This window comes from Podarcis raffonei, chromosome 10 (genome assembly GCF_027172205.1).
Source record: "Podarcis raffonei isolate rPodRaf1 chromosome 10, rPodRaf1.pri, whole genome shotgun sequence".
Classification (NCBI taxonomy): domain Eukaryota; kingdom Metazoa; phylum Chordata; class Lepidosauria; order Squamata; family Lacertidae; genus Podarcis; species Podarcis raffonei.
Genome location: NC_070611.1, coordinates 73338790 through 73364342, shown reverse-complemented (window position 1 = coordinate 73364342; position 25553 = coordinate 73338790). Strand labels below are relative to the sequence as shown.

General features: G+C 49.7%; 1 protein-coding gene across 1 annotated transcript; it reads right to left on the bottom strand.

Moving 5' to 3' along the window:
• Positions 1-10223: 10223 nt before the first annotated feature.
• Positions 10224-16295, bottom strand: LOC128422526 (C-type lectin-like). Its single transcript, XM_053406619.1, has 5 exons — positions 16260-16295; positions 15707-15776; positions 15244-15335; positions 13399-13551; positions 10224-10382 (listed from the first exon to the last, which is right to left on the bottom strand). The coding sequence occupies exons 2-5, from the start codon at positions 15768-15770 to the stop codon at positions 10224-10226; spliced, it is 468 nt and encodes a 155-aa protein (XP_053262594.1). The 5' UTR covers positions 15771-15776; positions 16260-16295.
• Between the last annotated feature and the right edge of the window lie 9258 nt (positions 16296-25553).

Genomic DNA, 25553 nt, shown 5'->3' with positions numbered 1-25553 from the left:
CGCTGTTTACCTTCCCGCCGGAGCGGTACCTATTTATCTACTTGCAGTTTGGCGTCCTTTCGAACTGCTAGGTCGGGAGGAGCAGGGACCAAGCAACAGGAGCTCACCCCATAATGGGGATTCGAACCGCCTACTTTCTGATCGACAAGTCCTAGGCTCTGTGGTTTAACCCACAGTGCCACCCGCGTCCCTTGCTAGAAGATGTTAGGAGACTCCTATTCCCCTCCCTGAGCTACAATTCCCAAAGTCATTTAACAATCAATCCCTCTCCCCAGGGAATGCTGGGAATTATAGTTTTGGGACGGGAACAAGCGTTTCTCAGCACCCTTAACAAGCCACAGTTTTCAGGATTCTTTGGGGAAAGCCATGGCTGCTTCAGGCAGTGTGATACTGCTTTAAAAGTTTGGTGCAGAAGTGGCCTTAAAAGTTTCCAACTCTGCAGCCTTCTTGATTCCCCTTGATCATCTGGGTTACTCTTTCTCCTTCCACGAAATAATGAGCCTGGAGGCAGCCAAAAATGCAGGAACCAGGCAAGTCAGGTTGCGGAGGTGGAAAGCCAAAATGGTGCCCACAGCCCAGCAGCTCCTTTGATTTGGCAGAACAGGCACTTCATGTTCCTTGCTGGAAGCTGGATCTTTGATTCTTCCCACCCCTGACCTGGTTCGGACTCTTAATGTGGGTGGGCACCCAGCAAGGTCTAGGATGCAGCTGTGTATGGGAGGCAGGAAATGCGGGGCCAGGGCCATTCTTGTCACTCGCAGAATGCTACAAAAAGAAAGAAAAGGTGTGGAAAGTAGCTTGAGAAAGCAGAGACAGTGAGGGGATTGGCAACCACTCAACAGCTCCAGCCTCACAGCTGCCATGGGTTTCATCTACTCATTAATTTCCACCTGCATCCTTTCACACCGCTTTGCTTAGCTCACATGGAAAGTGCTCCCATGCGCTCAAACTAGAGTCCTGTTTGTCAGATGTCTGAAGACTTGTACTTAGTTTGTAGCCAATCTCAGATTGAATCTCAGAAGCCAGAAGAGCAAGAGGCATCGCTGCGCAGTGAAAGCAGCAATCCCTCTTGCTGTTCTGGCCTCTGTGATAGCTGTGCAGCCTGCTTTCGCTCCATAAGACGCGCACACATTGTGAGATTTGACCAGCTCCGGCCCATCTGGAACTGGTACAGGCTCGTCTTATCTTGAGCCGAAGCAGAGCGTAGTCCACGCAGCAAAAGGATAAGCAGGTAAATGTGCTACATGCTGACTTTATTTACAAGCCATGCTGAGAGCATACAAACATGCATCCTGCCTCTGTGAGAGCAGAGAAGCAACTCACTCTCGACACAAAGAAACCGAGAGAACACTGAAAAACAGGAAACCAGTGTACGTCACATCCAGTCTCCCATTCCCGTGCGAACCCAACAGTAACTCTGACTGTGGAATGTAAATGATGCCTTGTGACAAGCAGTTGCTGCACAGTGAGGGAAATAGAAACCAACACACATTTCCCCTTACTTTTTAGGAGGGAAAAAGTGAGTCTTATGCAGCAAAAAATATGGTAAATAGGTACCGCTCCAGCGGGAAGGGAAACGGCGTTTCTGTGCGCTGCTCTGGTTCACCACAAGCGGCTTAGTCATGCTGGCCACATGACCCGGAAGCTGTACGCCGGCTCCCTCGGCCAGTAAAGCGAGATGAGCACCGCAACCCCAGAGTCGTCTGCGACTGGACCTAATGGTCAGGGGTCCCTTTACCTTATGCCCTTAAGACAGCTAAGCAAAAGACAATAGGGTGGCTTTCCCATTTCCTTCCTCCTTGCAGAGAAATACTTGAGGTCAGTTTGAGAGAATCAAAATGGTTTCAGGCTTGCTCTCCTGCACTATTTCAGACACGTGGTTTATATACATATGTATGTGTTTGCCTTGTAAATTTATGGACATTATATATCAGCTTAGAATTCCTATAACAGGTGGCGTAAATGAAAACAGGAGAAACTCAGAGCCACAGGTGTTATGTACTGAAGTTCTCACCCTGGGCCAGCAGGGGGATACTGTAGATAGTTATGCAAATGAAGGATCGAAAGTGACGTTCAGTGATTGGATAGTTTTAGAAAGTTGCTACAGTTACGTTGTTCTGGAGCTCTGTATAAGCAGGCTGACTGAGCTCTTCAGTTCAGTTCTGTTCTGGCCTCTGAATAAACAAGAGATGTTTGAAGAATCGCTGTGTCGTATGATATGTTCGTCCACAACTTAACACTGGTGACGAGGATGGGATCGATGGACATCAGAGCACAGCCAGATGTGGCCACCCTCTGAACTGAGCTGAATCACTGAGCGAAATCACTGAGCGAAATCACTGAACAGAACCAATTCAGAGCTGACTGTTCTGGCTAGAGCACTGTGTTCCATCCATCGCCCTTCACGCCGGCATCGGAATCATGGCTTCACTTGTGCCTCTACCGCCGTTTGCGCCAGTCTCTGAATCATGGGACTCCTACCTTGCTTGGTTCGACTGCTACCTCCAAGCCAATGAGCGGACAGAAGTATCAAAGGAACGGAAGCGGGGCCTATTCCTCAGCCTCTATGGGCCTGAGGTGTTTGAGACGGCCCGAGCATCGGTTGCGCCTGAAGCAGTCCAGGCAACACCGTGGGAAACGATTCAAGAGAAGCTCCGCAACCACTACGCACCAAAGCTGTCCAAGATTGTTGCCCGCCATGCATTCTACCACCGGAACCAGTCAGAGGGGGAGTCAATTAACAACTACACTGCCGCCCTCCGACAAACTGCAATGCACTGCGAGTTCCGAGACTTAGGCGATGCCCTGATGGATCGAATCGTCTGTGGGGTCCGGGACATCCGTCTGCAAGGGCGTCTCCTCGCCAAGCCAGACCTCATGCTGCAGAAAGGAGGCCGTGGCCTCAGAAGCTGCCGAACGCTCCGCCCAGGAGATCCGCAAGGCCAGCAACCCGCGTCTTGCTAGGAAGCCAGTTCCAGTGCATCATGAAGAGGCCAACAGTGATGAGGCATCCTCCAGTGAAGACGATGACATGCACCAGACAAAGCGGGAGTGCAGGAAGTTCCAAAAGAAGTCCAAGGCCCAACTGGAATGTGCCGGCTGCGGAGGCAACCATTCCCATGCCAAGTGTCAATTCAGAGATGCCATCTGTCGGAAGTGTTCCAGAAGGGGCCACATCACTAAGGTCTGCCGATCGGCTCCGTCTGACACCCCCCCTTCACCGAGTCGCAAGTCCAAGTCTTCACTCCAGTCCACCAAGGAAAGCTGTTTCGCTCTCACCAACTGCCGCTGCCCGTCTGGAACCACGATTGGCCAAACTGACTCGCCTATGCGACGCAAGCTGAACGTCACGGTGCTCATTGAAGGAGCTCCATGTGACATGGAGATCGATACCGGGTCTGCCCTGTCCATCGTGTCTTGGAGCACCATCAAAAGACTGGTACCCAGAGTGTCCAAAAGGCAACTCGACTCTCACCTCGTACACCTGAGAGACTACCAGGGAAACGACATTCCCGTGGTAGGCGTTGGCCGGTTCCGGATCACCTTCAAGGATTTTTTGGGCCTGCTCCAACTGGTAGTAGTCGAAGGTCAGCGGCCAAGCCTCCTAGGACTAGACTGGTTTGATGCCCTCGGCCTGGAAGTCACCGGCATCAACTGCATCTCTAATGCAGAGACTGAGGGTCTGGTCGAAGACTTTGCCGAGGTTTTTGACGGCACTTTGGGGCAATATACAGGTACGCCCATCTCCTTTAGCCTTGATCCACAAGTCGCCCCCATCAAGCTAAAGCCACGCTGGGTTCCCTTTGCTCTCAAGGCTAAGGTGGACGAACAACTGGACAAGCTGATCGCCCAAGGAGTTTTGGAGCCGGTTGACCATGCCAAGTGGGAAACCCCCATCGTCACGCCTGTCAAGCCAGATGGGTCGGTGAGAATCTGCACTGACTACAAGTGCATGATCAACAAGGCACTTCAGCAGCATGCTTATCCGGTTCCTGTTGTCCAACACCTGCTGCATTCCCTGGGTGAGGGTAAGGTCTTTGCTAAGCTGGACCTTGCCCAAGCCTATCAACAACTGCCCGTCAATGATGCCACTGCTGAAGCCCAGACGATCGTCACCCACCGAGGGGCATTCCGTTGCCGCCGGTTGCAGTTCGGGGTGAGTGTGGCTCCTGGCATCTTCCAAAGCCTTATGGAGCGACTCCTGCAAGGGCTTCCAGGTGTGGTACCATATTTTGATGACGTCTTGGTGTCCGCAGACTCACACCAGCAGCTGTTCGAGCGCCTCCGTGCTGTGCTGACCAGTTTCCAAGAGGCCGGGCTCAAGGTAAAGAGGGAGAAGTGCCAGATCGCCGTTCCACAGGTGGAGTTCCTGGGCTATCTTATCGACGCCTCCGGCCTTCACCCGATCACATCCAAGATCTGCGCTATCCAGCAGGCCCCCATCCCAAAGAACAAGACGGAGTTGCAGGCGTTCCTGGGACTGCTGAACTTTTATAACATGTTCCTGCCCCACAAAGCCATGGTGGCTGAGCTTCTTCACCGACTCCTCAGCACAAAGACACCTTGGTCCTGGGGTCATCGGAAGATGGCGGCCCTCAACGCGGTCAAGGCTCTCCTTTCATCGATCACAGGCGCTGAAGCCTGTGAACTTGGTGACTCGGCGGGCACCATTTGCGCCCCCTGACCCGCGAAGGAGCCTTTTTAAAGGCTTCGGAACGGGGGACGGGGTGAGCGGCGCGGTGCTGAGAGTCGACTGCTTCTCCTGCGGAGTGAAGCCGCATGCCATGGTCGGAGAGCGCTGACTTCTTCTTGTGAACAATTGGACTCTAAAAGCAACAACCCGTGAGTAATACGGAAATTGGATTTGTAAAGAAAAAATTTTTTTTGAATTAGGCACGATCGGGGAAGGCACAAACAGGAAGTCCGTCTCCCCGTCTTATAAATAATCTAAAGCAAGGACTAGCTAACTAAGGTCGAGAGAATTTCTTCTTCTTTATTGGGTAAAAGACATTAATTTCACGATTTGGCAGTATAAGTAATTTCACTGGAGGATAAGAGCTAATTTTGAGAGCTGAAGTGCCACCCCCCCCCCGGACCCGGGAGTGATCCACGAGAGAGCCTGTTGAGGAGATATAGAAGAGTTTGACAGCTGTCAAATTAGCTGTCAAGAAGGAAAAAGAGAACTTTGTTTCTGCTATCTCTGCTGGATATATTTGCTACAATTTGGTTATATTTTGTTGAAAACAAGAACTGATACAAACTAACTTGATTTTTGGATTTGAACTGGAAGGAAGATAAAGTAACCAAAATCCCTCTAGAGGGGATTTTGGGACATTACAAGAATGGCTGAAGGAGGAAAAATTCAAACTAAATTGGACAGAGTGTTTCTTCTCTTGGGAAATTTACAAGGCCAAATTGATGTTTTGGCTACAAATGTTGCAACTCTGGACTTAACAGTAAACAAATCCATTGAATTTGATAAGGACTTGACTCATGAAGTCCATGCAGCTGGACAAGAAGAGAAACTTGAAAGATTTGAGAGTGTGGAGAAAGAGATATATGTTGTTTCTGAGGAAAAGGAAGGAGGAGATGTAATGTTGCAGATGACAAAGGAGAGCCAGAGGCCTGACATGATGGCTACAAAGGAAAATAAGTACTGGATGATGAAAATCTGTTTTGAATTGAAGATTGAAGAATGGAGAGATCTCCTTATGTGGAGATCTGAAGACCTATGGATTACAAATTTGATTAAGGTGAAAGTTGGAGCTTTTGGGACATTTGGACTTAAAAGGAGTAAGAAACAAGATTCAGGCTCCACTTTTAAGTATGGAGGTCTGGCTGGAAGAAATATGGACCCTATCGGGACAGAGCTTCTCCGAGATCTGGTGTTTAATATTAAGGACTACCAAAAAAACCGGCAGAGAGGAATTGAGAGAGAATTAAGAGCCTCGGACGTGAGGTCTCCAGGCTGATAGTAGACTAAGACTGATGGACATTTGTTGGGGATTGAAACCGGGAAAGGGGTGGGGTGGGTTTTGGGAATCCAAAGGGTGCAGAATTATAATCTGTTTTTTTATTTTGTTTTGTTATTAGTATGAAAATTGGGGAATTCGTGGAAGGGAATTTGGGTCGACTTTAGAAAAAAGTTTTAAGAATGAGCACTGATGTTTAAATACTGATGTTTATAAGTTAAAATTGGTTTTTTAAAAAATGAATTAAATATAAAAAGGTCAAAAATTGGGGACAAGAACTTGTTGAATTAACAATTTGAACTGGAATATAAGAAGGGGAGGTGTGGGGAAGTCAAGGAAATATGTTATTGAAAATAAGGATTGTAAACTTTATGTGTTTTTAACTTTTTTTGTTTTTTCTTTTTGATTTTTTAATGTATAAAGGTGGAAAAACTCAATAAATATCTTTTTTTTTAAAAAAAAAGGCTCTCCTTTCATCGGACAGTGTGCTGGTACAGTACAGTGAAGCCAGGCCGCTGGTCCTTGCCTGCAACACCTCACCTTTTGGCATCGGCACTGTCCTTAGTCACCATTTTCCAGACGGAAGAGAAGCACCGCTTGCCTACTTTTCCAGGACGCTATCTCTGACTGAACGGAATTACAGCCAGCTCGACAAGGAGGCACTGGCGCTTGTGGCTGGAGTGAAGAGGTTCCATGAATACCTCTACAGCAGGACTTTTGACCTCATCACTCACCACAAGCCACTCCTGGGCCTCCTTGCCGGTGATCGTCCAACTCCACCGGTCCTCTCGCCGCGCATGCTGTGATGGACTGTTTTCCTGACTGCCTATCACTAATGGCTCGTCCATCGCCTGGGGAAATTGATGGGCCATGCCGACGCCCTCAGCCGTTGCCCTCTTCCAGCGTTTGTGGAAGACCAGGCTCCTGCTTCATCGCTCCTCCTGATTGAGGATCTTCCGGCAGCGCCTGTATCGGCTGCCACTGTGGCCTCCGCATCTGCCCAGGATCACACCATCAGCCGTGTGCTCAACTGGGTGTGGAGGGGGTGGCCGCAAGGGCCTTTTGCATCAGAGTTCCAGCCGTTCATAACCAGACAACATGAACTCTCGGCTCATCACGGCTGTCTGCTGTGGGGAGACCGCGTCGTGATTCCCCAAAGACTCCATCAACGTGTCCTGGAGGCTCTGCACATTGGCCACCCGGGAATCGTCAAAATGAAGGCGTTGGCTCGGTGTTACGTCTGGTGGCCTAACATGGACGATGCCATCACTGCCTGGGTTTCCGCCTGTCAAGCGTGCCAAGAATCAAGGCCTGTGCCATCGGCATCTAAGACACACCTGGGAGACACCCAAGACACCATGGTCGAGGGTGCACATTGATCTGGCCGGCTCCTTTCACGGCCGGACCTTTATGGTAGTGGTGGACGCCTATTCCAAATGGCTGGAGGTGGCCCTGATGCCCTCTACCACTGCCGAGGCTGTCATCCGGGTGCTGCGAGGTCTCTTTGCGACGCATGGGTATCCTGATGTCCTTGTCTCCGACAACGGACCACAGTTCACGTCAGGCCCTTTTAAGCGGTATGTTTTGGGACTGGTCATCCGCCATGCCCTAACGGCACCATTTCATCCATCCAACAACAGGCAACCAGAGAGAATGGTGCGCTCAGCAAAAGAGGCACTGGCGCGCCTGGACCGGGGAGACTGGCACGAGCAGGTTGCCGAATACTTGTTCGTACAACACATCACCCCTCATGCGGCCACAGGGCAGAGTCCTGCCGACCTGTTTATGGGCCGCCGCCTCAGGTCCCCGCTCGACCGGCTGCACCCAGACTTTGCCATGGCCGAACCCCCAGGCTGTGCCAATGAGCCATGGTCATTTTTTCCAGGAAACCAGGTCTTTGCCCGGAACTTTGTGGGGGACATTCCTTGGGTGCCAGCCACAGTAGTGGGAGTCACTGGACCTCGCTCGTACCAGGTGGCACTCGAAGACGGAGGCTGTGGGCGCCGGCACATAGACCAGCTTAGGCACAGGGTTGGGGACTTGGACACTATTGTGGTGCCCCCAACTGCGCTCGTGGCTCCGGAACAGACACTTACAGATGGTGAGGCTCCACCTACACCTCTCTCACAAATTGCCAGCGTGGAGCTGAACCAAGCCACTTCAGAGGGTCTGCCAGACTTACCACAGACTCAGACCACTCCACTTGCGGAGGCTCCACCCACAGCAGCGGATCCAGGGGACTTGGTTTCAACGCCAACTAGGGTCGCATCACAGCCTCAGCAAGAATTGGGTGGCCCCCCGGACTTGGCTACCAGTCCCCAGTGGTCTGGCAGAGTTGCCAAGCGCCCAACTTATTTAAAGGACTATGTTGTTGGACATGTATCACTGTTGGTCTAAGTATGTGAAATGTAACCGATATGCTTTTGTGCCTAATTGAACCATTACGTGTAGTGCTGTATGTAAGGAAACCATTACGATTGTAACTAACGCCTTATCTCGGTGGGGAGGGGTGTTATGTACTGAAGTTCTCACCCTGGGCCAGCAGGGGGATACTGTATAGTTATGCAAATGAAGGATCGAAAGTGACGTTCAGTGATTGGATAGTTTGTATGCAAATGAAGGATCGAAAGTGACGTTCAGTGATTGGATAGTTTTAGAAAGTTGCTACAGTTACGTTGTTCTGGAGCTCTATATAAGCAGGCTGACTGAGCTCTTCAGTTCAGTTCTGTTCTGGCCTCTGAATAAACAAGAGCTGTTTGAAGAATTGCTGTGTTGTGTGATATATTCGCCCATAACTTAACAACAGGTGTATTTGGAAGAGAATTTATTGACCACAGGAGAAAAATTCTGTCCCACTGAGTGATGGAAGTTTTAATCTGAAACCTCTGGAAGGCACCAGGTTGGGGAAGCGTGGGCTTGGGCTTCAGAGCACAATACATGGAAAGACTTGGATTCTCGCAGGTAGAAGATGCATCTTGGTCAGTCTCCCAGGTGCTACTGAGCACGTCAGAGTCTTTTCTTGGCCTCAGAGAGTGTATTTGCATAGGTAGGGGTGATTTCCGATGCAATAGTGGTTATTCCACTTCATGTATTCTGGAAGACAATGTGGGAGGATGTTACTAACACTCACAGCCAGCCACCTCAGTGTCCAACTTTGTCGGGGCGGCAGGAAGTCTTGGAAACATGTGGCAGGGAGTTACAGGGGCCTACTAGCAGCAACCCAGTGCTCGGAAACCATGCACCATTCTCCAGCTGTGACGCCAAGGGTGCTCCCCACCCAAAGGGACCCCAGGGCAGATAGTTAACTCTCTATTGTCAAAGCTGACACAGTAGTTTCTGTGATGGCCTGGGACTCAGGCTCAGATTCGGAACCAGAGGAGTCTCAATCCGCACTGGATCCTCTGCCTCAGGCATCATCTGAACCAAGTCTGGGGCCTGATTCTGAAGAGCCCCAGTCTGCACAGGTTCCCCTGCAACAAGGACCACCTGGGCCAAGTCAGGGGCCTGAGCCTGCCCTGGCTCCAGATGCAGGGATAACCGTGTTGCCTTCAGCTGGGCCATCACCTACAGCTGCTCCATTACCAGTTGGGTCAGGAGAGGCTGAGGTGGCCTCTGGGTCTAGTAACCCACCATCATCTCCCGAGCAGCAGAGACTAAGGTCTGAGAGAAGGAGAGACCTGAGTACTCGCAGGAGGAGTGCTCATCTTCGGGCAAGACAGGGAGGTGAGTCACCGGGGGATCAGGACGGCCGTTACTCCGACAGAGATAAAAGGCTGTTGGGCCCTGCCCCAGGTTGCGGGAGCAACATTGCTGCTTGCTGGAACCTGCCTGAGACCCTGTGTCTGACCTACCTAGTTTCCTGCCTTGAGACTTGCCTTGGCCCTGTTGGACTGACTCCTCACAGAATCCTTGGATTCGGGACCGAACCTGGACTGCATTGCTCGGGTTAACCCCTGGGCCCAGCACAGTTTCCACAGTGGTGGATAAACACCCCCCCCCCAGTGTAGCATCTAGGCAGCTATTCATAGGTGGATCTTGATGGAACAGTTGCAGCAACAGGGGGCCATCCTGCCCCACCAGTTTATGCACCTTCCCCTCACAGGCTGCACACATGTAGCCAGAGACTATGCCTACATGGAAACGTCCTCCGCTCTTCCCACTTCAGTCACCTCCTGGTTCTGGGAGTCAGTGGTGCAGGAGAGGGTGGGGAAACACCTGGCCCTTCCCTTCCCTGCCTCTTCCTCCAGTGCTTCAGCCTCCATCTCTGAAGCACCCCATGGCTTCCTCCTTTTGCTCCTCACCATTGCTGAAGAGTTCCACGCAGTGTTCGTCGGTGTCAATACTGGGTAGCCCAGGCGCCCAAGGAGTGTATCTTCCAGTGGTGCCATCTGTCCATTTGAACTGCCAGTTCTATAGAAAGAGAGCAAAAGAGACATCGTCACTGCTGAGGAAGAAAGGGACTTCTCCAGCCCATTCTTCCCTTGTCCAATCAATGGGAATAAGAAGAACATCTGGAGACTCAGAATCCCAGTTCCCACGTTGCAGGGACTTATCTCTTCTAATCTCAGCAGGAATCTCAGCTAAAGCATCCATGGCAGATGGTCACGCAACTTCTGCTTAAAGATCTCCAAGGAAGGAGAGTCCATCATCTCTCGTGGGAATCTGTTCCACTGCAGAATAGTGGATTGCCAACACCTGTAACCCAATCAATATTGTGCTAGTCCATATAACCGTACTTTGTAACAGTTGCTGCTTACTGCAGCTACTAATATGCCATAAGATCCACTGTCCTGCAATATCACATATGGTATGTACAGTTATTTATGGTTTTATATTATTTTTTCTGTAAAATGTGTGAGATCGTGATATTGTATTTATTTGCGTTATTTAGAGCTTTAAGTACTGATGAAGCCCAGGACGGCGAAACAAGGCCAATATTCCGGAAATCCTTGTCTTAGACATGATCACTGCAGATGGTGACAGCAGTCACAAAATTAAAAGACGCCTGCTTCTTGGGAGAAAAACAATGACAAACCTAGACAGCAACTTAAAAAGCAGAGACATCACCTTGCCAACAAAGGTCCCTATAGTTAAAGCTCTGGTTTTCCCAGTAGTGATGTGTGGAAGTGAGAGCTGGACCATAAAGAAGGCTGATCGCCGAAGAATGGATGCTTTTGAATTCTGGTGCTGGAGGAGACTCCTGAGAGTCCCATGGACTGCAAGAAGATCAAACCTCTCCATTCTGAAGGAAATCAGCCCTGAGTGCTCACTGGAAGGACATATCCTGAAGCTGAGGCTCCAGTACTTTGGCCACCTCATGAGAAGAGAATACTCCCTGGAAAAGACCCTGATGTTGGGAAAGATGGAGGGCACAAGGAGAAGGGGGCGACGGAGGACGAGATGGTTGGACAGTGTTCTTGAAGCTACAAACATGAGTTTGACCAAACTGCGGGAGGCAGTGGAAGACAGGAGTGCCTGGCGTGCTCTGGTCCAGGGGGTCACGAAGAGTCGGACACAACTAAACGACTAAACAACAACAAAACAACCTTTCATGTGGATGGTTTGGACTTTATGAACAGACAGGTGGAATGGACACCATTACACAGATGGACCTTATGCATGAACTGGCTATAGAATGATCTGATCCACTGGGTCTTCTGCTTTTTTCATTTGTTGAACTTTATGAGTTACTTCTGTTGAAATTTACAATTTGATACTATGAATAGTATATCTTATTTATCTAAGAACACACCCAGTTACGTCTCATGTGTTTATTGAGTATGTTTTACGTGACCATAGGTCTGTTTGTCGTTGCTTTGAATAGCTCTTACTGTCCGAAAGTTTTTCTGTATGTTTAGTCGGAATCTCCTCTCTTGTAACCCATCGGTTTGGGTCCTTCATTTTTTAAAAGTCCTTCCTGCAATCATGTTCCTAACCACCACTACAAAACAGCCTTGAGGTTTGTCGGTTTGCTTTTGTTTTAAAAGAACCAATATAGGGGTGCATACATTTTAATAAATAAAAGAGAAGAGAAAGCGTTGCCTCCTCATTTTTCCACTCCCTGCTTACTAAAATTTGGCATAGTTGGAAAGCAGACTGCATCCGGTTAACTTGTGTCAACCTGATAATGTTATCCTAAAACCTGAGGCCTAGAGATTTCTGAAGCTACTGCATAGGATAAGACCATGGGTAGGCAAACTAAGGCCCAGTGGCCGGATCCAGCCCAATTGCCTTCTAAATCTGGCCCGCGAACGGTCCAGGAATCAGCGTGTTTTTACATGAGTAGAATGTGTGCTTTTATTTAAAATGCATCTCTGGGTTATTTGTGGGGCACAGGAATTCATTCATTTTTTTCCCTTCAAAGTATAAGACAGTGTCTTTTGTCTTTAAAAAAAACGTTTAGGAGCTACTCTCATTTTCCTGCTCATATTAAATACTGCCCCTCAATGAGGCCAAATGACGTATGTGTACCCCTGTGTACCCCCAGGGGAAAAAGCACCGGGATAAGACAGCAGAGACATAAAGCTAGAGGAACTTGCCTCTGAGCAAGCATGCACTGGAGAAATTTGCAAATGTTGAGAAAATGGCTATGCCATTTGCAAAAAGAAAAAGAAAAAAAGGATTTCTTCCCCCCCCCCACCTTGTTGGAAAGGATCAAGACTTGGTCCTCCAATGTTCATGCTGAAGAGGAGATCTTGGCAGGTACAGCTGTTCTCTCCCCCACCCCACGGCAGCCCCACTTTCACAAAAAGCATACCTGCCACGATCCCCTCTTCTTCAGAGATGATAAAGGTGTGGGAGACCAGTCATCATCTTCTCCATCCAGCCACCTTCCAAAGACAGCCCCGTATGGTCAAAGTTAAGACAGAGCTCTGACTTGCATGCTGGACTCTCAGGTATTTCCCAGAAAGGTGGATGGCTAACCATTTTCCTAAACGCTCACCTGACACCTGTGTTCCCTTTTCTGCTCTTTCCCTCCATGCAGGAACTGTTAGTTTCTGTTTACTTGCTGAGCAGCTGCTTGCAAGTTACAGGGCTGTGTTTACATTCCACAGTCCAGATACTGTTGGATTCTCACGGGAAAGGGAGACGGGATATGACGTTACTGGTTTCCTGTTTCCTTTGTTCTTTCGTTTTCCTTTCTTCTGTTGCTCTCTGCTCTCATAGAGAGAACATGTATATTCTTTGCTCTCTGCATAGCTTAGTAATAAAGCATAGCAATGTAGCCATACCTGCCTCGTCCTTCCGTTGTGGACTTTGTTGTTTTAATGCTCTGCTGGGAGGGCTCAAAAAGATGAGCCTTATCAGCTCGGACGACCGGAGCTGAAATTTCAATATTTTCAGCTGGTTTCCCTGCCCCTTGCGGCTGCCATTTTGAACAGTCCCTGAATATTGATTAGAAAGAGCACCGCCTGCCCAGACTCACGTTTTCACTCCCAGTGTTGGGGTTGTGCAACCCGATCCATATATGTTGACTCCCTTTATAGTTCTGGCTCAGATGTTGCGACAGGGCCTTCATGTCGTCTTCATCGTGAATGGAGGCAAGATGGCCATTCTCACCAAAGGCCTGGCAGGCAACCTGAGGGAGACCAAAAAAGAGCACCCCAGAGAATGGGGGACGCCATTGGAATTGACTTGAACATTTCAGTAGGCTTCTCCTTCATTCTGTCCCTGTGCCTGGACAGCAACTTCTGAGCAGTAAGAGGAGACATTTGCAGTCCATGTAACCACCACGGGCTGAGCATGTACAGTGGTACCTCGGGTTACATACACTTCAGCTTACAGACTCTGCTAACCCAGAAATAGTACCTCGGGTTAAGAACTTTGCTCCAGGATGAGAACAGAAATCGGCGGCAGCAGGAGGCCCCATTAGCTAAAGTGGTGCTTCAGGTTAAGAACAGTTTCAGGTTAAGAACGGACCTCTGAAACGAATTAAGTACTTAACCCGAGGTACCACTGTACTGCAAAAATTACAGAAATCTAGAATTGTAGAGTTGGAAGAGACACCAAGGATCATCTAGTCCAACCCTCTGCAATGCAGGAATGTGCAACGATCTCGTACGGGGATCAAACCTGTGACCTTTGCATTATCAGCACCATGCTCTAGAATGCACTAAGTACCAGCATGAACTGAGTTGGTGTCATGAGAAGGTAAAAGGTAATGGACTCCTGGACAGTTTGGTCTAGTCAAAGGCGACTCTGGGGTTGCGGCGCTCATCTCGCTTTCAGGCTGAGGGGGCCTGTGGCGTTTGTTCACAGACAGGTTTCCGGGTCATGTGGCCAGCAGGACTAAACCGCTTCTGGTGCACAGAGGACCATGAGAAGTGCCGGAGCGCATGGAAATACTGTTTACCTTCCCACCACAGCGGTACCCATTTACAGTGCTTTTTTTCTTAAAAAAAGGTTTAGGGGTACTCTCATTTTCCGACTCATATTGAAATACTACCCCTCAGTGAGGCCAAACGTAGATTCACAAAATATTTAGGGGTATGCGTACCCCCAGAAAAAAGCACTGCCTATTTATCTATTTGAACTGCTGAGCTTTCGAACTGCTAGGTGGGCAGGAGCTGGGACAGAGCAACAGGAGCTCACCCCGTTGCGGGGATTCGAACCGCCGACCACCTGATCGGCAAGCCCAAGAGGCTCAGCGGTTTAGCCCACAGCGCCACCTGCATCCCACTCATGAGAACCACAAGCACAAACAAGCAGTGAGCCAAATCCCTGATAAGGACGCAAGTCAAGGCAAGCACAGCCTGGGAGTTTGCAAAGCCAGTTTTTTCCCCAGGGGGATGCACCCCACAAAGAGTTACTGTATTTTTTGCTCTATAAGACACACCAGACCATATGACACACCTTGTTTTTGGAGGAGGAAAACAATACAAAAAATATTCTGAATCCCAGAAGCCAGAACAACAAGAGGGATCACTGCACAGTGCTCCCTCTTGCTGTTCTGGCTTCAGTGATAGCTGCGCAGCCTGCATTCGCTCCATAAGACGCACACACATTTCCCTTTACTTTTTAGGAGGGAAAAAGTGTGTCTTATAGAGCGAAAAATACGGTAAGCTTCTGAATACTAGCTGCTGGAAACCGCAGGAAGAGAGAGTGCTCTTGCACCCAAATCCATCTTGCAGGCTTCCTGTAAGCCTGTGGTTGGCTGCTTTGGGAACAGGAGATTGCACTAGATGTGTTGGCCTGATCCTGCTGGCTCTTTTACTGTGCTTAAGTTTTTAATGAAATACATCCCTGGTTCAAGCCACTCTTGGTCCCATACCTCTGCATCTTGCCATTGCATAGTAACATTGAAGAACCCAAAGCATTGATTTCCTCGCTTGAGCCAGCCTGTGAGGCAGCTGGAGTCTGCGCCTGGTGAAAGAGAAGGGAAAGCTGAAGTACTGTCCAAGGTGAGGCCTTAAGAGGGAGGGAAGGAGGATGGCAATGCAAGCCTAATAAAGACCGAGAAGCTGAAGGAAACCCTAGAGCAGCCTTGTGCCTGCCAGATGCGTTGGGCTAAAACACAGCACAGCTGTGTGGTGCTGAGGCTGCTGGGAATTGTAGTCCAAGCAGTTGGAGGGCACCAGGTTGGCAAAGGCTGACCTGGGGGGAAGTGGCAATGAGGGTGGAGCAAGCAGTTGTCCATTGAAGAGGGGTGGCCGGGTGCCGAGCCCACTTGGTTTTGGAGAAGACTTTACTTGGCTCGTCTCAACCAGGGTTTGATGAGCCCAACTTAGTCATACCTTGCAGGGAAAGGAAAGCCAGGAAAACCGCAAGGGAGAGGTTGAAGGGAGAGAACGGCCCCATCTGCACCTGTGGAGAGAGAACATTTTCTTCTAATTCTGTGAGAACAGGATGCTTGAACAGGTGGGCCACCAGCCTGACCCAGCCAGCTATTAGAATCACAGAACCTTTGAAGGGACCTTGAGGGTCGTCTAGTCCAACCCCCTGCAGATGCAGGAATACTACCGGAATTTCTTTTCCCTTCTCCCCACTCATATTCATAGATTTCTTTCTCCCTGCTTATCAAAGCAGCATTGCCCCTCAATTTTCTTTTTCTTTTCTTTTTTACAAAAAACCCCAAAAACAATACACAGACTTGAATTTGGCAAGAGGTTCGTGGCATTTCTGTAAAGTTAACCAGCAATACCTCAGATAATTTAATAAACGCATCCATCAGGAGCAAATGAGAATAGGCGTCTACATTTCAAAGGTAGCACCGTTTGGGTTTCATCTCATCAAAGGAGCTGCAATTACTGGCAGAACCAAGGAGACCCAGCCGCAAAGGCTACTCACCTGTCCCTCTGCTTTGGTTGTCCAAAATGCCGAAACCTCTCTTCCTTCCTCTAGAGAATTCTCAACTCTCCTGGGGCATTTATCGACCAACAGTTGCGGGGACGGCGATTGCAGGCATCAAACGCGAGCACCGTGATCCCACGCAGAAACCCCGTGGCAAGTGAGCAGTTAATGGTTACGGAAAAGTCCAAACAAACTGAACGTGGTGGGTGGAATATGTTAACTTTCAGAGTGATGCCTCCAACATCTTTTAAGAACTTTTTAAAATTGCAAAACAATTTACATAAATAAAACATAAAACACAACACAAACTGCCTCCACACACTCACACAGGACCTTCACTGCCTTCACTGGTTCTGATTTGAAAGAGAAGTAGAGCTGGGTATCATCTGCATATTGATGGACACCCAGCCCAAACCCCCTGATGATCTCTCCCAGCAACTTTATATAAATATTAAAAAGCATGGGGGAGAGGACAGAGCCCTGAGGCACCACACAAGGGAGAGCCCAGGGGTCTGAACACTCATCCCCCAACACCACTTTCTGGACATGGCCCAGGAGGAAGGAGGGGAACCACTGTATAACACTGCACCTGGCTCCCATCGCCTCTAGATAGAGAAAACTGTTCTCTGTTTTTCCCATGCATGTCTACTTCCATAAATTTCCATTCTTTCCTCAAAGAATCCTGGGGGTTGTAGTTTGTTAAGGCTGCTGGAAGGTGTTAAAGGTAAAGGGACCCCTGACCATCAGGTCCAGTCATGGCCGACTCTGGGGTTGCGACGCTCATCTCACTTTATTGGCCGAGGGAGCCAGCGTACAGCTTCTGGGTCATGTGGCCAGCTTCTGGCAAACCAGAGCAGCGCACAGAAACGCTGTTTACCTTCCCGCCGGAGCGGTACCTATTTATCTACTTGCAGTTTGGCGTCCTTTCGAACTGCTAGGTCGGGAGGAGCAGGGACCAAGCAACAGGAGCTCACCCCATAATGGGGATTCGAACCGCCTACTTTCTGATCGACAAGTCCTAGGCTCTGTGGTTTAACCCACAGTGCCACCCGCGTCCCTTGCTAGAAGATGTTAGGAGACTCCTATTCCCCTCCCTGAGCTACAATTCCCAAAGTCATTTAACAATCAATCCCTCTCCCCAGGGAATGCTGGGAATTATAGTTTTGGGACGGGAACAAGCGTTTCTCAGCACCCTTAACAAGCCACAGTTTTCAGGATTCTTTGGGGAAAGCCATGGCTGCTTCAGGCAGTGTGATACTGCTTTAAAAGTTTGGTGCAGAAGTGGCCTTAAAAGTTTCCAACTCTGCAGCCTTCTTGATTCCCCTTGATCATCTGGGTTACTCTTTCTCCTTCCACGAAATAATGAGCCTGGAGGCAGCCAAAAATGCAGGAACCAGGCAAGTCAGGTTGCGGAGGTGGAAAGCCAAAATGGTGCCCACAGCCCAGCAGCTCCTTTGATTTGGCAGAACAGGCACTTCATGTTCCTTGCTGGAAGCTGGATCTTTGATTCTTCCCACCCCTGACCTGGTTCGGACTCTTAATGTGGGTGGGCACCCAGCAAGGTCTAGGATGCAGCTGTGTATGGGAGGCAGGAAATGCGGGGCCAGGGCCATTCTTGTCACTCGCAGAATGCTACAAAAAGAAAGAAAAGGTGTGGAAAGTAGCTTGAGAAAGCAGAGACAGTGAGGGGATTGGCAACCACTCAACAGCTCCAGCCTCACAGCTGCCATGGGTTTCATCTACTCATTAATTTCCACCTGCATCCTTTCACACCGCTTTGCTTAGCTCACATGGAAAGTGCTCCCATGCGCTCAAACTAGAGTCCTGTTTGTCAGATGTCTGAAGACTTGTACTTAGTTTGTAGCCAATCTCAGATTGAATCTCAGAAGCCAGAAGAGCAAGAGGCATCGCTGCGCAGTGAAAGCAGCAATCCCTCTTGCTGTTCTGGCCTCTGTGATAGCTGTGCAGCCTGCTTTCGCTCCATAAGACGCGCACACATTGTGAGATTTGACCAGCTCCGGCCCATCTGGAACTGGTACAGGCTCGTCTTATCTTGAGCCGAAGCAGAGCGTAGTCCACGCAGCAAAAGGATAAGCAGGTAAATGTGCTACATGCTGACTTTATTTACAAGCCATGCTGAGAGCATACAAACATGCATCCTGCCTCTGTGAGAGCAGAGAAGCAACTCACTCTCGACACAAAGAAACCGAGAGAACACTGAAAAACAGGAAACCAGTGTACGTCACATCCAGTCTCCCATTCCCGTGCGAACCCAACAGTAACTCTGACTGTGGAATGTAAATGATGCCTTGTGACAAGCAGTTGCTGCACAGTGAGGGAAATAGAAACCAACACACATTTCCCCTTACTTTTTAGGAGGGAAAAAGTGAGTCTTATGCAGCAAAAAATATGGTAAATAGGTACCGCTCCAGCGGGAAGGGAAACGGCGTTTCTGTGCGCTGCTCTGGTTCACCACAAGCGGCTTAGTCATGCTGGCCACATGACCCGGAAGCTGTACGCCGGCTCCCTCGGCCAGTAAAGCGAGATGAGCACCGCAACCCCAGAGTCGTCTGCGACTGGACCTAATGGTCAGGGGTCCCTTTACCTTATGCCCTTAAGACAGCTAAGCAAAAGACAATAGGGTGGCTTTCCCATTTCCTTCCTCCTTGCAGAGAAATACTTGAGGTCAGTTTGAGAGAATCAAAATGGTTTCAGGCTTGCTCTCCTGCACTATTTCAGACACGTGGTTTATATACATATGTATGTGTTTGCCTTGTAAATTTATGGACATTATATATCAGCTTAGAATTCCTATAACAGGTGGCGTAAATGAAAACAGGAGAAACTCAGAGCCACAGGTGTTATGTACTGAAGTTCTCACCCTGGGCCAGCAGGGGGATACTGTAGATAGTTATGCAAATGAAGGATCGAAAGTGACGTTCAGTGATTGGATAGTTTTAGAAAGTTGCTACAGTTACGTTGTTCTGGAGCTCTGTATAAGCAGGCTGACTGAGCTCTTCAGTTCAGTTCTGTTCTGGCCTCTGAATAAACAAGAGATGTTTGAAGAATCGCTGTGTCGTATGATATGTTCGTCCACAACTTAACACTGGTGACGAGGATGGGATCGATGGACATCAGAGCACAGCCAGATGTGGCCACCCTCTGAACTGAGCTGAATCACTGAGCGAAATCACTGAGCGAAATCACTGAACAGAACCAATTCAGAGCTGACTGTTCTGGCTAGAGCACTGTGTTCCATCCATCGCCCTTCACGCCGGCATCGGAATCATGGCTTCACTTGTGCCTCTACCGCCGTTTGCGCCAGTCTCTGAATCATGGGACTCCTACCTTGCTTGGTTCGACTGCTACCTCCAAGCCAATGAGCGGACAGAAGTATCAAAGGAACGGAAGCGGGGCCTATTCCTCAGCCTCTATGGGCCTGAGGTGTTTGAGACGGCCCGAGCATCGGTTGCGCCTGAAGCAGTCCAGGCAACACCATGGGAAACGATTCAAGAGAAGCTCCGCAACCACTACGCACCAAAGCTGTCCAAGATTGTTGCCCGCCATGCATTCTACCACCGGAACCAGTCAGAGGGGGAGTCAATTAACAACTACACTGCCGCCCTCCGACAAACTGCAATGCACTGCGAGTTCCGAGACTTAGGCGATGCCCTGATGGATCGAATCGTCTGTGGGGTCCGGGACATCCGTCTGCAAGGGCGTCTCCTCGCCAAGCCAGACCTCATGCTGCAGAAAGGAGGCCGTGGCCTCAGAAGCTGCCGAACGCTCCGCCCAGGAGATCCGCAAGGCCAGCAACCCGCGTCTTGCTAGGAAGCCAGTTCCAGTGCATCATGAAGAGGCCAACAGTGATGAGGCATCCTCCAGTGAAGACGATGACATGCACCAGACAAAGCGGGAGTGCAGGAAGTTCCAAAAGAAGTCCAAGGCCCAACTGGAATGTGCCGGCTGCGGAGGCAACCATTCCCATGCCAAGTGTCAATTCAGAGATGCCATCTGTCGGAAGTGTTCCAGAAGGGGCCACATCACTAAGGTCTGCCGATCGGCTCCGTCTGACACCCCCCCTTCACCGAGTCGCAAGTCCAAGTCTTCACTCCAGTCCACCAAGGAAAGCTGTTTCGCTCTCACCAACTGCCGCTGCCCGTCTGGAACCACGATTGGCCAAACTGACTCGCCTATGCGACGCAAGCTGAACGTCACGGTGCTCATTGAAGGAGCTCCATGTGACATGGAGATCGATACCGGGTCTGCCCTGTCCATCGTGTCTTGGAGCACCATCAAAAGACTGGTACCCAGAGTGTCCAAAAGGCAACTCGACTCTCACCTCGTACACCTGAGAGACTACCAGGGAAACGACATTCCCGTGGTAGGCGTTGGCCGGTTCCGGATCACCTTCAAGGATTTTTTGGGCCTGCTCCAACTGGTAGTAGTCGAAGGTCAGCGGCCAAGCCTCCTAGGACTAGACTGGTTTGATGCCCTCGGCCTGGAAGTCACCGGCATCAACTGCATCTCTAATGCAGAGACTGAGGGTCTGGTCGAAGACTTTGCCGAGGTTTTTGACGGCACTTTGGGGCAATATACAGGTACGCCCATCTCCTTTAGCCTTGATCCACAAGTCGCCCCCATCAAGCTAAAGCCACGCTGGGTTCCCTTTGCTCTCAAGGCTAAGGTGGACGAACAACTGGACAAGCTGATCGCCCAAGGAGTTTTGGAGCCGGTTGACCATGCCAAGTGGGAAACCTCCATCGTCACGCCTGTCAAGCCAGATGGGTCGGTGAGAATCTGCACTGACTACAAGTGCATGATCAACAAGGCACTTCAGCAGCATGCTTATCCGGTTCCTGTTGTCCAACACCTGCTGCATTCCCTGGGTGAGGGTAAGGTCTTTGCTAAGCTGGACCTTGCCCAAGCCTATCAACAACTGCCCGTCAATGATGCCACTGCTGAAGCCCAGACGATCGTCACCCACCGAGGGGCATTCCGTTGCCGCCGGTTGCAGTTCGGGGTGAGTGTGGCTCCTGGCATCTTCCAAAGCCTTATGGAGCGACTCCTGCAAGGGCTTCCAGGTGTGGTACCATATTTTGATGACGTCTTGGTGTCCGCAGACTCACACCAGCAGCTGTTCGAGCGCCTCCGTGCTGTGCTGACCAGTTTCCAAGAGGCCGGGCTCAAGGTAAAGAGGGAGAAGTGCCAGATCGCCGTTCCACAGGTGGAGTTCCTGGGCTATCTTATCGACGCCTCCGGCCTTCACCCGATCACATCCAAGATCTGCGCTATCCAGCAGGCCCCCATCCCAAAGAACAAGACGGAGTTGCAGGCGTTCCTGGGACTGCTGAACTTTTATAACATGTTCCTGCCCCACAAAGCCATGGTGGCTGAGCTTCTTCACCGACTCCTCAGCACAAAGACACCTTGGTCCTGGGGTCATCGGAAGATGGCGGCCCTCAACGCGGTCAAGGCTCTCCTTTCATCGATCACAGGCGCTGAAGCCTGTGAACTTGGTGACTCGGCGGGCACCATTTGCGCCCCCTGACCCGCGAAGGAGCCTTTTTAAAGGCTTCGGAACGGGGGACGGGGTGAGCGGCGCGGTGCTGAGAGTCGACTGCTTCTCCTGCGGAGTGAAGCCGCATGCCATGGTCGGAGAGCGCTGACTTCTTCTTGTGAACAATTGGACTCTAAAAGCAACAACCCGTGAGTAATACGGAAATTGGATTTGTAAAGAAAAAATTTTTTTTGAATTAGGCACGATCGGGGAAGGCACAAACAGGAAGTCCGTCTCCCCGTCTTATAAATAATCTAAAGCAAGGACTAGCTAACTAAGGTCGAGAGAATTTCTTCTTCTTTATTGGGTAAAAGACATTAATTTCACGATTTGGCAGTATAAGTAATTTCACTGGAGGATAAGAGCTAATTTTGAGAGCTGAAGTGCCACCCCCCCCCGGACCCGGGAGTGATCCACGAGAGAGCCTGTTGAGGAGATATAGAAGAGTTTGACAGCTGTCAAATTAGCTGTCAAGAAGGAAAAAGAGAACTTTGTTTCTGCTATCTCTGCTGGATATATTTGCTACAATTTGGTTATATTTTGTTGAAAACAAGAACTGATACAAACTAACTTGATTTTTGGATTTGAACTGGAAGGAAGATAAAGTAACCAAAATCCCTCTAGAGGGGATTTTGGGACATTACAAGAATGGCTGAAGGAGGAAAAATTCAAACTAAATTGGACAGAGTGTTTCTTCTCTTGGGAAATTTACAAGGCCAAATTGATGTTTTGGCTACAAATGTTGCAACTCTGGACTTAACAGTAAACAAATCCATTGAATTTGATAAGGACTTGACTCATGAAGTCCATGCAGCTGGACAAGAAGAGAAACTTGAAAGATTTGAGAGTGTGGAGAAAGAGATATATGTTGTTTCTGAGGAAAAGGAAGGAGGAGATGTAATGTTGCAGATGACAAAGGAGAGCCAGAGGCCTGACATGATGGCTACAAAGGAAAATAAGTACTGGATGATGAAAATCTGTTTTGAATTGAAGATTGAAGAATGGAGAGATCTCCTTATGTGGAGATCTGAAGACCTATGGATTACAAATTTGATTAAGGTGAAAGTTGGAGCTTTTGGGACATTTGGACTTAAAAGGAGTAAGAAACAAGATTCAGGCTCCACTTTTAAGTATGGAGGTCTGGCTGGAAGAAATATGGACCCTATCGGGACAGAGCTTCTCCGAGATCTGGTGTTTAATATTAAGGACTACCAAAAAAACCGGCAGAGAGGAATTGAGAGAGAATTAAGAGCCTCGGACGTGAGGTCTCCAGGCTGATAGTAGACTAAGACTGATGGACATTTGTTGGGGATTGAAACCGGGAAAGGGGTGGGGTGGGTTTTGGGAATCCAAAGGGTGCAGAATTATAATCTGTTTTTTTATTTTGTTTTGTTATTAGTATGAAAATTGGGGAATTCGTGGAAGGGAATTTGGGTCGACTTTAGAAAAAAGTTTTAAGAATGAGCACTGATGTTTAAATACTGATGTTTATAAGTTAAAATTGGTTTTTTAAAAAATGAATTAAATATAAAAAGGTCAAAAATTGGGGACAAGAACTTGTTGAATTAACAATTTGAACTGGAATATAAGAAGGGGAGGTGTGGGGAAGTCAAGGAAATATGTTATTGAAAATAAGGATTGTAAACTTTATGTGTTTTTAACTTTTTTTGTTTTTTCTTTTTGATTTTTTAATGTATAAAGGTGGAAAAACTCAATAAATATCTTTTTTTTTTTTAAAAAAGGCTCTCCTTTCATCGGACAGTGTGCTGGTACAGTACAGTGAAGCCAGGCCGCTGGTCCTTGCCTGCAACACCTCACCTTTTGGCATCGGCACTGTCCTTAGTCACCATTTTCCAGACGGAAGAGAAGCACCGCTTGCCTACTTTTCCAGGACGCTATCTCTGACTGAACGGAATTACAGCCAGCTCGACAAGGAGGCACTGGCGCTTGTGGCTGGAGTGAAGAGGTTCCATGAATACCTCTACAGCAGGACTTTTGACCTCATCACTCACCACAAGCCACTCCTGGGCCTCCTTGCCGGTGATCGTCCAACTCCACCGGTCCTCTCGCCGCGCATGCTGTGATGGACTGTTTTCCTGACTGCCTATCACTAATGGCTCGTCCATCGCCTGGGGAAATTGATGGGCCATGCCGACGCCCTCAGCCGTTGCCCTCTTCCAGCGTTTGTGGAAGACCAGGCTCCTGCTTCATCGCTCCTCCTGATTGAGGATCTTCCGGCAGCGCCTGTATCGGCTGCCACTGTGGCCTCCGCATCTGCCCAGGATCACACCATCAGCCGTGTGCTCAACTGGGTGTGGAGGGGGTGGCCGCAAGGGCCTTTTGCATCAGAGTTCCAGCCGTTCATAACCAGACAACATGAACTCTCGGCTCATCACGGCTGTCTGCTGTGGGGAGACCGCGTCGTGATTCCCCAAAGACTCCATCAACGTGTCCTGGAGGCTCTGCACATTGGCCACCCGGGAATCGTCAAAATGAAGGCGTTGGCTCGGTGTTACGTCTGGTGGCCTAACATGGACGATGCCATCACTGCCTGGGTTTCCGCCTGTCAAGCGTGCCAAGAATCAAGGCCTGTGCCATCGGCATCTAAGACACACCTGGGAGACACCCAAGACACCATGGTCGAGGGTGCACATTGATCTGGCCGGCTCCTTTCACGGCCGGACCTTTATGGTAGTGGTGGACGCCTATTCCAAATGGCTGGAGGTGGCCCTGATGCCCTCTACCACTGCCGAGGCTGTCATCCGGGTGCTGCGAGGTCTCTTTGCGACGCATGGGTATCCTGATGTCCTTGTCTCCGACAACGGACCACAGTTCACGTCAGGCCCTTTTAAGCGGTATGTTTTGGGACTGGTCATCCGCCATGCCCTAACGGCACCATTTCATCCATCCAACAACAGGCAACCAGAGAGAATGGTGCGCTCAGCAAAAGAGGCACTGGCGCGCCTGGACCGGGGAGACTGGCACGAGCAGGTTGCCGAATACTTGTTCGTACAACACATCACCCCTCATGCGGCCACAGGGCAGAGTCCTGCCGACCTGTTTATGGGCCGCCGCCTCAGGTCCCCGCTCGACCGGCTGCACCCAGACTTTGCCATGGCCGAACCCCCAGGCTGTGCCAATGAGCCATGGTCATTTTTTCCAGGAAACCAGGTCTTTGCCCGGAACTTTGTGGGGGACATTCCTTGGGTGCCAGCCACAGTAGTGGGAGTCACTGGACCTCGCTCGTACCAGGTGGCACTCGAAGACGGAGGCTGTGGGCGCCGGCACATAGACCAGCTTAGGCACAGGGTTGGGGACTTGGACACTATTGTGGTGCCCCCAACTGCGCTCGTGGCTCCGGAACAGACACTTACAGATGGTGAGGCTCCACCTACACCTCTCTCACAAATTGCCAGCGTGGAGCTGAACCAAGCCACTTCAGAGGGTCTGCCAGACTTACCACAGACTCAGACCACTCCACTTGCGGAGGCTCCACCCACAGCAGCGGATCCAGGGGACTTGGTTTCAACGCCAACTAGGGTCGCATCACAGCCTCAGCAAGAATTGGGTGGCCCCCCGGACTTGGCTACCAGTCCCCAGTGGTCTGGCAGAGTTGCCAAGCGCCCAACTTATTTAAAGGACTATGTTGTTGGACATGTATCACTGTTGGTCTAAGTATGTGAAATGTAACCGATATGCTTTTGTGCCTAATTGAACCATTACGTGTAGTG